We start from the raw sequence: 11,135 nt of genomic DNA, 5'->3' as shown, positions 1-11,135 counted from the left end.
TTTCTCAGCGTTTAGTTTGTACGAAAAAATATCAATGGCGTAAAACGAAATCCCGCGACGTCCAGCAGCCGTAGCCAGAATCCGACCAGTTTGGCCGAAATCCTGCAGAAATTTCAATATTTCGGCCGTATTGGTCAGATTCCGGCATCGACCAGATTCCGGCCAGTTTTGCAAGAATCTAGCTTGCATTTTAACAATCGGATACCAAAATTCGGGGATCTTCTGTGTAGAGTCGAGCTACCAACAAACTCCAATACCCAGTAATGGTGGATTCCCACAGATGTTCATGCAAGAATGAAGAGTTTAAATCCAAAAAACAATTTACGTTTTTCAAAACCGTAAATCGTTTTTAAAAAATTAAAGAGGCTTTTACGGTCAAACTGAAAATAATTACCGTTGACCATTATTTTCACCCCTACCAAACACCGAAAAATGCCAAAAACATTTTTCAGAAAATATTTTACACCGAAACAAACGAAGCATACACTATGAAACCAAGTATATGTTAATAAACCCAATGGAAAGATATGGTAACTAAAAGAAAATTATTAGGATATGATTAATGAATCAATTATGGTGCAAAGGTTAATGTATGATTCCTAAAGGTCACAAAAGCACTATGAACATTGTCTTAAAAAGGAAAACATTGGATTTTCAAATCATAATAAGACACTAAAAAATATTGGAATGGTTATCATGACGTGCACCTTGAAAATAGCTTTCTGGAATGTGGTCACACGTGTAATTTCGAGACCCTTAGCAAACGTTATGCCTGTTTTATTGAACCTTGCGCGAAGCTGTCCAACTTCATAAACGACAAATGATCGATCAATTTTAAGGACAGATCGATCAATGGTGACCTAAAACACAATATATTAGACTTCTTAGATATTTAAAGGCCATGGTGTCGGTCAGGGTGGTAAAGCAGTGGCTGCTAGTGCAGGATCCAAAGGAGGATGACAACTTGCACTCGAAATGTAAGGCAGAAAAGGAGCGCTTGGTAGCTCCAACATGATAATAAATATGATATAAAAAGTATTAAAAATTACATCAAAAATATTCAAAACGAAATTAGTTCTTCCGAAAATTATCGAATTATTGAGAATTGTTAAAGCACAAGGACTCTTATCCAGGAGTCCGAGTGTTGAAGGTCTCTTAGCTTCAACCGAAGATAAGAGTTTTAGATAACCTTGAGTTTTGAATTGTAATCGGTTAGACTTAGATCAGAATAGGTTTAGATCAAACCTATCTCCAACCATGTATATCTATTTAGATTAGAATAGTTCTAATTCAAACCAATCTATACCAATGTATATCTCATCCTAACCGCGTATATCATATAGCTAGAGTAAATCTCTATAGAAGCATAGTTGAATCAAACTCTTGTAACCTATTGCTATATATTCAAGTGCAATCAACCTGATACAATAAGGTTGAAAAACATTATTCAAAGAGAATTCTTTTATGGTATCAAAGCAACAAAAAGACTAATCGTCTGCTCATCTTTCTTGTTCTCTTCCTTTTCTTCTTTTGCAGAATAGGTTTGGCTCTGCTACTTTGTCTTCTCCACGTCTTTCTTTTCTTCATAAATAATTGTTCCATGCCCCCTCTATCTGCAAAATCTGTTGTCTGTCTATCAATTTGCTCATGATAACAATGAATATTTTGAGTTCCATTTTTCCTTTTTTGTCATCAAAGACTGTCGAACCAGGTCAATCCTTCATCGGGGTCCACTTAAGAACGGAATTTATTAGTTGTTGTCTTTTCCCAATTCCTCTCCATCTCCATACTCTCTTGTTGGCGAAAGGATTTCCGCTAATTAAGCACGTGATTTTCAAGTTTTCCCTTCCTACTTTTTCCAATAAGTCGACTGCTTCTTGTGTCTCTTGCCAGCAAGCTAAAGCATATCAGCTTCCCTTCTCGGCATCTACTTCAATTTTTAATCTTCCTTTAGAGTTAATTTTTTCAGATGTATGGGGTCCTTCCCCTATTGTTTCCTCTAATGGGAACAAGTACTATGTTACCTTTGTTAATGCTTTCAACCGATTTACTTGGCTTTTTCCAATTTAATGCAAGTATGATGTCTTTATTGTTTTTCTCCATTTTCAATCTAAGGTTGAACGTCTCTTTAACACTAAAATCAAACAAATTCAAACTGATTGGGGTGGAGAATTTCGTCCTTTAAACACATTCTTTCACAAACATGGCATTATCCATCATATTTCATGTCCTCATACACATCAACAACAAGATTGTGTTGAGCGCAAACATAGACACATCATTGATACATCCCTTGCCCTTCTTGCTAAAAGTCACGTTCCCAAAACCTTTTGGGATGAAGCTTGCCAAACTTCGTGTTATCTAATCAATCGTCTCCCCACACCAGTCCTACAAAATCTCTCTCATTTCCAAAAGCTTTTTAACCGCAGCCCCGATTACAATTTTTGAAGAATTTTCGGTTGTGCATGTTTTCCTAATCTCCTTCCATATAATCAACACAAATTTGACTTTCGGTCCAAAGAATGTGTATTCCTAAGGTATAGCCGAAATCATAAAGGCTATAAATGTTTTCATATCCCAACAGCCCGCATGTACATCTTTCGTGATGTGGTGTTCCATGAACAATCCTTTCCCTTTTCTTCTCATTCATCAACTTCTATTCCAAATTTAGGATTCATCTACATTATTACCATCCTCCTTAACACTACCTCCCTACCCAATCAGTTCTTCACCTGCAGTAGTAAGTCCTCCTTCTCCTCCTTTATCACCTACTGCATCCAGTGTTTCATTCGGTTCCTTAGAATCCTCTGCTGTGTCCAATTCCCCTCCTCCCTGCCCCTGCTCCCACTGGGTTACATCCAATGGTCACTCGTGCATAGAATCAGATTGTGCAACCGAGAATCTTCACAGATGGCAGAGTTAAATATCCTATCTCTCGGGGCTCTACTTGATGTACATGATGTAGCACTTACAGAACCTACCTGCTATTCCAATGTTGTCGAAGTACCTGAGTGGAGGCAAGCTATGCAGACAGAGTTTAATGCTTTCCTTCAGAACTAGACTTGGACTCCAGTCCCTCCTCAGCAAGCTACAAACCTTGTAGGCTGCAAGTGGGTGTTAAAAGTTAAAAGAAAGGCGGATGAGTCCATCGAAAGGCATAAAGCTCGCCTTTTAGCTAGAGGTTTTCATCAACAAGCTGGTCTAGACTATAGAGAGACTTTCAGCCCGATTGTTAAACCTACAACCATTCGGGCAGTGTTATCTTTGGCTTACTCTTGCGGCTGGGATATGCGCCAAATTGACATCTAAAACGCATTTCTACATGGCTATCTAGATGAAGAAATATATATAACTCAACCACCCAGTTTCTCTCATCCAAGCCTACCAAATCATGTTTGCAAGCTGCAAAATGCCCTTTATGGCTTGAAACAAGCACCAAGGGCCTGGTTTGCTCGATTGAGTAACAAACTTCATGAACTGGGTTTTACTAGTTTTAAGGCAGATTATTCTCTTTTTATTTTACGGACTTCATCATTAACTATGTTTGTTTTAGTTTATGTTGATGATATCATCAGCATTGCCTCTGTTCCAACAGCTATTTCAAATCTTTTGCAGTAGCTTCGGATGTCATTTGCAGTCAAAGATCTTGGCAAACTAAACTACTTCCTTGGTGTGGAAGTCACTCCGCTGAAAACTGGTCTTTTACTCGCCCAAAGATGTTACATACTTTGACTTACTCAAGCGTACAAATATGCTGGAAGCTAAAGCCCATCTCATCTCCAATGCCTTCTTCCAGCTCTCTCTCAGATTTGATGGTGATTCCATGAAAGATCCTTTGCTCTATCGAAGCACCGTAGGATCCTTGCAATATTTATCACTCACACAACTCGACTTGACTTTTGCAGTAAATTCAGTGTGTCAGTTCATGCACAAGCCCTTTAAACTTCATTGGCAAGCTGTCAAAAGGATACTACGCTACCTAAAGCACACGATCTCTCATGGCCTCCTACTTACTCGGTCGAATATATCCACACTTGAAGCTTTCTCTGATGCAGATTGGGCAGGATGCCCCAATGATCGAAAGTCTACTGAAGGATATTGTATATTTTTGGGTTCAAATATGATTTCTTGGAGTTCTAAGAAACATCCCATGGTGTCCAGATCGAGTACCAAAGTTGAGTATAAGTCGGTTGCCAATGCCACAGCCGAATTGCTATGGATTCAATATATTCTCCGGGATCTTGGTGTTCAACTCCCTTCTCCTCCAAAGTTATGGTGTGATAACATTGGAGCCACATACTTGGCAGCCAACCTGGTTTTCCATGCTAGAACCAAACATGTGAAAATCGATTTCCACTTCGTTCGTGATCAAGTTGCTGCCAAGACTCTACAAATTCTATTCATCCCAGCAAAGAGCAAATTGCTGATGTCGTCACCAAACCAATTGTTTCCAACCGGTTTCAATGGCTCTACTCCAAGATCAACGTGCAACCTGACCCACTAACCTTGAGGGAGGATGTTAAAGCACCAAGACTCTTATCCAAGAGTCCAAGTGTTGAAGGTCTTTTAGCTTCAACCGAAGATAAGAGTTTTAGATAACCTTGAGTTTTGAATTGTAATCGGTCAGACTTAGATCATAATAGGGGTTTAGATCAAACCTATCTCCAACCGTGTATTTCTATTTAGATTAGAATAGTTCTAGTTCGAACCAATCTCTACCAATGTATATCAACGTGCAACCTGACCCACTAACCTTGAGGGAGGATGTTAAAGCACCAAGACTCTTATCCAAGAGTCCAAGTGTTGAAGGTCTTTTAGCTTCAACCGAAGATAAGAGTTTTAGATAACCTTGAGTTTTGAATTGTAATCGGTCAGACTTAGATCATAATAGGGGTTTAGATCAAACCTATCTCCAACCGTGTATTTCTATTTAGATTAGAATAGTTCTAGTTCGAACCAATCTCTACCAATGTATATCATATAGCTAGAGTAAATCTCTATAGAAGCATAGCTGAATCAAACTCTTGTAACCTATTGCTATATACACAAGTGCAATCAACCTGATATAATAAGGTTGAAAAACATTGGACTCGTTTGGTAACCAAATCCCATTTAAACCCATTTCCTTTTTGCCCATCACCAACAGTGACAGTTGAAGACAAAACACTTCCACACTCAGTCCTCCTCTTTGAATTTTCCTCCCGTTGAAGACTATGTCCTCCCGCCCAGACCATTTCACCTCAGCAACTCAACGCCCATCCCCTCTTCTCACGACTTTCCTTTCGTTCTTCTCTCCGAACGCCATCAACCCATCACGTTGAAACACTGATAGTCCCCTTCCCATCTCCAGCTCTTCTCTCTCCTGAAAATTGATCTCCTCTCCATATCCCCTCAGTCACAGGCGGATAAAGGCAAAGCCTGTGAGATTCTCATTTTCGATCCAAACGCCATCTCAGCCATGTGCCTAAATTCAAACAACGACCAAAAATTTGTGTCTGGTACAGAATCGATTTTTCTCCTATCCTTTCTCACCTCTATCCATTATTACCCTAACCACCAAATTAATTCCCCTCTACACTTAGGTCGACGGAAATCTATTTACAGGATCTCTCCATCACCTCCCAAGAATTTGCTTTCTGCACCCTCTGAACGAGAGGTCTCAACGATCGTTTCATCCTACTCTGACCTCCGTACCAGCAAGAGTTCTACAAAACTAGAGCCCCTTCCCTTCATTTGCAGCATGGGCAAGCAAAGGATCACGAAATCAACAAACGGCAGTAAGAGGGAGGCTGCACTAAGAAGCTGCCATCCAGGGAGGGCCATCAACGGGACGAAGGGGAAACGTCGTTCTGCAAGACTCAGACTCACAGGTCCAGTCACTAGATCCCATAGCAAGGTTAGTTTCCCTATTATGTAGGGTTTCTATTTCTGGCACGTTTCAGTGGGCACCCAACAACTTGATTTCATCATCCATTCTCCCTGTTTATGTTTCCAGTTTGGCAGAAAAGTTATAACAGAAATAGAAGAGCTGCATTATTATCATCCTTCTATAGAAAAACTTTGTGATTATTTGTTATCATCCTCCTATAAAATACTTTAAGGATATATAGAAAACTTTGTTGTTATTTGTTTAAAGCGTTAGTTGTGCTTTGATTTGATTATCACAGGGGAGCACTCTGTTTTGGCATGTAAAACAGTAACAAATGGTTCAAAGATTTAGGATTTTACATTTTAGGAACCTTAATGAATGGGGGGTGATTGTTGATGGTCAAGAGCCTCTATTTTTTTAAGTCTTGGAATGACAGTAGGATCTTGAAGTTTAGAACATGGATATGATGGGTACTTGTCTTAGAGAATGGATTTTGCAGTTAAGATAGAGGAATTATATGTTCAGGTTTTCCATATCTTAAACATCTTGTTGTGCCAAGTTCTTAAACAGGACAAGTTCCTCTTCACTATGCTATTTTTTGTTTAATAGATGAGTAAGAACAAATACAAACACAAACACATGCAAATCACATAAAATTATATAATCCAAAACACAAAAGACGAAAAAGAAAATCCAACCTTGACACCAATCCAGCCATAGCTCTGCAGGGAATCCCTGAAGGCATAGGCCTCTTCACCATTCTGGACACGTTCTTTGTCTCTTTGATAACTTGGCTGGTCCTCCGTGTGTCTCTGTCTAATAAAGTAAATTCATTTGCCTTGTGGTGATATAAATGTGCTCCATAGGCTTTCGCATGTTAGTAGATGTTGTTGTAGTTCATAATGTGGACTTGAATTATTTACACATCCTACTATTGCTTTATACTCTACTGTCCTGTTTTTTTTTTTTTTTGTTTTTTTTTTCTTTGTTATACTTTTAGTTTATTTTCTTGTAGGAAATCAAGTTTCATGTTTTTTTTAACAAACCATAAGTATTTGTCTTCTCTGCCAAGGCTGGTAACCATCAATCATTGGTTGGCTTGGCAGTGGGAATAATGCCCACACTGTTATCCATCAGAGTATAAATAACATGCACCCATTAGTTGCTTTGACTGATAATAAAAAGAATGATGACAAACAGGGGCATCCATTTGATTCAAGAATGATAACATGCACCCATGAGTCTAAATAACATGCACCTATTCCATTTTCTACACCCATTCGGTTTTCTGCACCCATTCGATTTTTTGCGAATTTGTGGTTTGCTAAAATAGGGCCATCCTATCCTGCTTTAATCTTTATTTTTATAAATTACTGTGATGCATGTTATTTTATTGGGTGGTTCTTACATATAAACTTCCAATATATGAATGTTATAATAGACACTATCTTGCTTAAGTTTGATGACTATGCTTAGAGTTCAGATTTGTATTGGCCTTAAGTACATGAAATTCAGACAGCTTGAAAATTTAGTGCTAGCATATTTTCAGATGTGCAAGTTCCTAGCATATTATTTAAACTTATGATTTTCACATATACAAAAAATGTGTTATTTTCACTCATATAGATGAACAATATCGGTACCCCCCGAAAATCTCCAAGGAAGCACCAGGTTAAGGGTTTGAGTCAGCCCAAGCCCCCACCCGCTGTATGGTCTCTGGAAAATGAGGAACACTTGATCTTTATTCTGCTAGGGTTTGCCCAAAAAGGAGTTAGGCCTTCATTCGGTAGCCACGTGAACAAAATCACCAATGACCTCAACAATTGTATCGACAATTGTCGTTACAGCACCCGACAAGTGAATAATAAAATAGGAGGCTTAAAACAATGTCACAAAGATTTCACTATGCTCCTAAGCGGCAAGGTGGGTACAGGCTTCGGTTGGGACCACACGACAAACACAGTCACCAATAGCGAGGACAAGTGGGAGCAACTGAAATTTGTAAGCATCAACAAAGTTTTTTTCTTATAAATTTCATATTAAATATTTCATTACAAACTAACGAATTGCTTCATGTTCTGTTTGTTTTGAAGGAGTATGGTGTGGATAAATATTACAAATTCAAGTACAATCCGTCGCGCCTCTTCCCATTGTTAACCTCCATATTTGCAGGATCGTATGCCACGGGAGAGTTAGCCCACACCAGCACACAGGATCCGCCAGACACTGATGACGAACGCGGCTTTGACAACCCGTTGCTTGACCTAAATAATCTGTGTGCCGTAATCAACTTGGAAGAGCTTGACATGCCCCGCTCTAGCATAAGGATGCCACCAAACAAGGGTAAGCGGCGTGCAGCACCCCTCAATTCCTCCCGGAGCAGTAAGCGTACTAACACAACCAATGAGGACTTGGAAGTTGGAAAAATGTCTGGTGAATGGTCGGAAATGAAGAGAGAATTTGACCTGCTGAATTGCAAGTTAAGGACAGCCAAAGGGTCATTCGCTACTAGTAAACCAGATGTAATCGCAGAGGCGATGGTGGTCCTGAACGATGTGGTGGCTGAGCACCCTCTGACAGAGGAAAATTATTGGAGGGCTGCCAATTCCTTCACCGATAGGACAAAGGCAAGGGTATTCATTGGCATGGACCTGATTAAAAGGGTGGGATGGGTCATGCGAGGGATTAATATGAAGGATCTGTGATTTCGCACTTTCGTTATCTAGTTGTTGGGCTAATCCTTTAGAGATTTTCAGACTATTGCTTCTAAATTCATGACATTGTCTTTATTTTAATTCTATCGACATTTTAATTAGCACTATTTATATATGTCAGTCGTTTTTATCTTCTTCATATTTATATATTTGTAGTATTTTTATTTTTTTGTGTCTGCAAAATATTTGACACAGCATATACTTTATGTTCTAATATTGGATTTCAATATTTCTCAACTATTGTCTAACGATTAGTACATAGGTGCCAAAATGGATACTGTTGGACCATCAAGTCTTGAAAATCCAAATTGGGAGGACGAATTGGACGCATGTTCCAATTCTGATGCATCGTGGGGTGATGAGGATGATTTAGATAAAGAATCAATAGCATCATCGCTTGGAAGCAATGATGACGCTTTTTTCAACGATCCCGATACTGTAGAAGTTGAGTTACAGCTTGGGCAAATGTTCATCAGGATAGCGAAGTGGAAGGAACAACTTGAAGAAAGACAAAGGCGTCTTATACCTCAAAGAACATCTGAGCTAATGGGCCCTATGTGGATTTATTGGGTGTTAACAAATCCCAATCCGAGAACATGCTACGAGCGCTTCAGAATGTGGCCTGATGCATATCTTGCGCTTTATAACACATTAAAGCAGAATAGCTTCTTGTAGAGCAGTCGATATGTGAAGATCACAGAGCAAGTGACTGTATTTTGCCTCCTAATGGCACACAATTGGTCGCAGAGGGACGTGTCTGATCGGCTCCAACGATCGTTGCATACTGTGAGCGTATACTGTAGAAGGACATGCAAAGCCATTTGTAGGCTAGGTAAAACAATCATCCAACCCACGCAGACAATGAAGCCACACCCTATCGTTACCCGAAATGGAAACTTCTATCCATGGTTACGGTGAGCAATGCTTTGTCATTTTTATCGAAGTTCAGAAAATACAGCTTTGGATTATTGCTATTAAATATCGCACTATACTAACAAATAATATATTAATTGCAGGAATGTATAGGTGCTATTGATGGCACGCACATTCATGTGAAGGTGACCGGTGCGGATAACACGACGTACCGAGGTAGAAAGCATACAACCACTCAAAACGTCATGTGTGTTGTAGACCTAGATCTATGCTTCACCTTTGTGTACGCTGGTTGGGAGGGGAGTGCGCACGACGCACACATTTTTACAATGTGTGTGAATGATCTAACACTACGCTTCTCAACCCCTAAAGAAGGTAATAGACGACACAAATACTTCATATGTAACATTTAAGAATCCTCGTTATTGTACTTTGGATAATTACAAATTTATATTTGTACATGAGGTGCAGGTTCATTCTGCTTGGTTGATTTCGGATATAGTTGCTATCGGGGGTTTTTACCGCCGTATCGACGTGAGCGCTATCATTTGGCGACATTTCAACATGGCCAAGAACTTCCTAGGAATTTGAGTGAGCTATTCAACTATAGGCACTCATCTTTACGGACTGTCGTGAAACGAGCTTTTGCGGTGTTAAAGAACCGGTTTCCAATTTTAGATAAAATGCCGCCATACAAGCTACGATACCAACGCCTATTTGTAATTGTGTGCTGCACTTTGCATAACTTTATTAGGAAATATAACGGGATGATAGATCCACTGTTTCGGAAGGCTTTGCTCAAACTGAACCCTTGGGTTGATGTTGATGATCAACATGAATTGGGATTGGCGCAAAACGTGGCACCCGGGGAACGACCGGACCAATCAGATGGTAGTGCAATTTATATGGGGAAAGTAAGGGATGCAATGGCCTTAAGTACGTGGAGTCACCTTTAAGCCATTCACCAAAATAGTATGCAGTTGTTTTCTGCCTGTAGTTTTTGGTCTCCATTATTGATTTGTATTTGGGGGGATGATGTTTCTAAAAATCCCATGCTTTTAGAATTCACTTTTAAGTTTTCAATGAAGAGTATGCTCATTTCAGACCATAAGTATTTTTCTTATAAAATTCAGTCTATGGCTTCTAGTCCCTTTGTCTCCTATAATTCTTGCAATATATTTCATTTTTTTAAGATTTTACTCTATATATAAAAACACGAACTTGGTAATTATGGCATCACCCTGCTTAGAAGCAAACCCAAAATGTACAAGGGCATATTCACCAACAATGGTTGAAGTTCGAGTAGTACGCGTCAGACAAATTTAATAAGTTTTAGGAAAGTTTTTATTTAATTTCTTAAACTCTCATCACACTTGTAATTACTTTCTAAATTTCAAAGACTCTAATTTTTTATTTTGAATGATTCAACACCATCTAAACAAACTGAGTGATGAAATTGAAAAACATTGAAAGATAAATATATTAAATAACATATTATTTATAAAGTTCATAGAATTATTTACAAAATTGGCGACAATTCTAAAAAGACAAGTGAACTTTATACAGGAAACTAGTACAGCCAAACTTCTTCAATAATTGTCATTTTAACATCAACTTGGTACTTCTAGGTCCACTAAAACCACTAAAATAAAAGACTAAAACCAATATTACAACTAACA

The 11,135-nt window shown here is 38.9% G+C and overlaps 1 protein-coding gene across 1 annotated transcript; it reads left to right on the top strand.

Moving 5' to 3' along the window:
- The first annotated feature begins 8,853 nt into the window (after nt 1-8,853).
- On the top strand, nt 8,854-10,412 carry LOC133866338 (uncharacterized). The gene is made up of 3 exons (XM_062302856.1): nt 8,854-9,153; nt 9,600-9,831; nt 9,928-10,412. The coding sequence occupies exons 1-3, from the start codon at nt 8,854-8,856 to the stop codon at nt 10,410-10,412; spliced, it is 1,017 nt and encodes a 338-aa protein (XP_062158840.1).
- The last annotated feature ends 723 nt before the right edge of the window (nt 10,413-11,135 follow it).

Source organism: Alnus glutinosa, chromosome 4, assembly GCF_958979055.1.
Source record: "Alnus glutinosa chromosome 4, dhAlnGlut1.1, whole genome shotgun sequence".
Classification (NCBI taxonomy): Eukaryota; Viridiplantae; Streptophyta; class Magnoliopsida; order Fagales; family Betulaceae; genus Alnus; species Alnus glutinosa.
Note: the sequence above shows the minus strand (reverse complement) of the source record. Positions and strands in the feature narration are given on the sequence as shown.

What these genes read in the sequence shown, in the direction of transcription:
- LOC133866338 (XM_062302856.1), top strand. Translation starts at nt 8,854, where the DNA reads ATGGATACTGTTGGACCATCAAGTCTTGAAAATCCAAATTGGGAGGAC. An exon ending in GCCCTATGTGGATTTATTGG is followed by an intron (nt 9,154 to 9,599) that starts GTGTTAACAAAT and finishes TATTAATTGCAG; the next exon opens with GAATGTATAGGTGCTATTGA. An exon ending in CTTCTCAACCCCTAAAGAAG is followed by an intron (nt 9,832 to 9,927) that starts GTAATAGACGAC and finishes CATGAGGTGCAG; the next exon opens with GTTCATTCTGCTTGGTTGAT.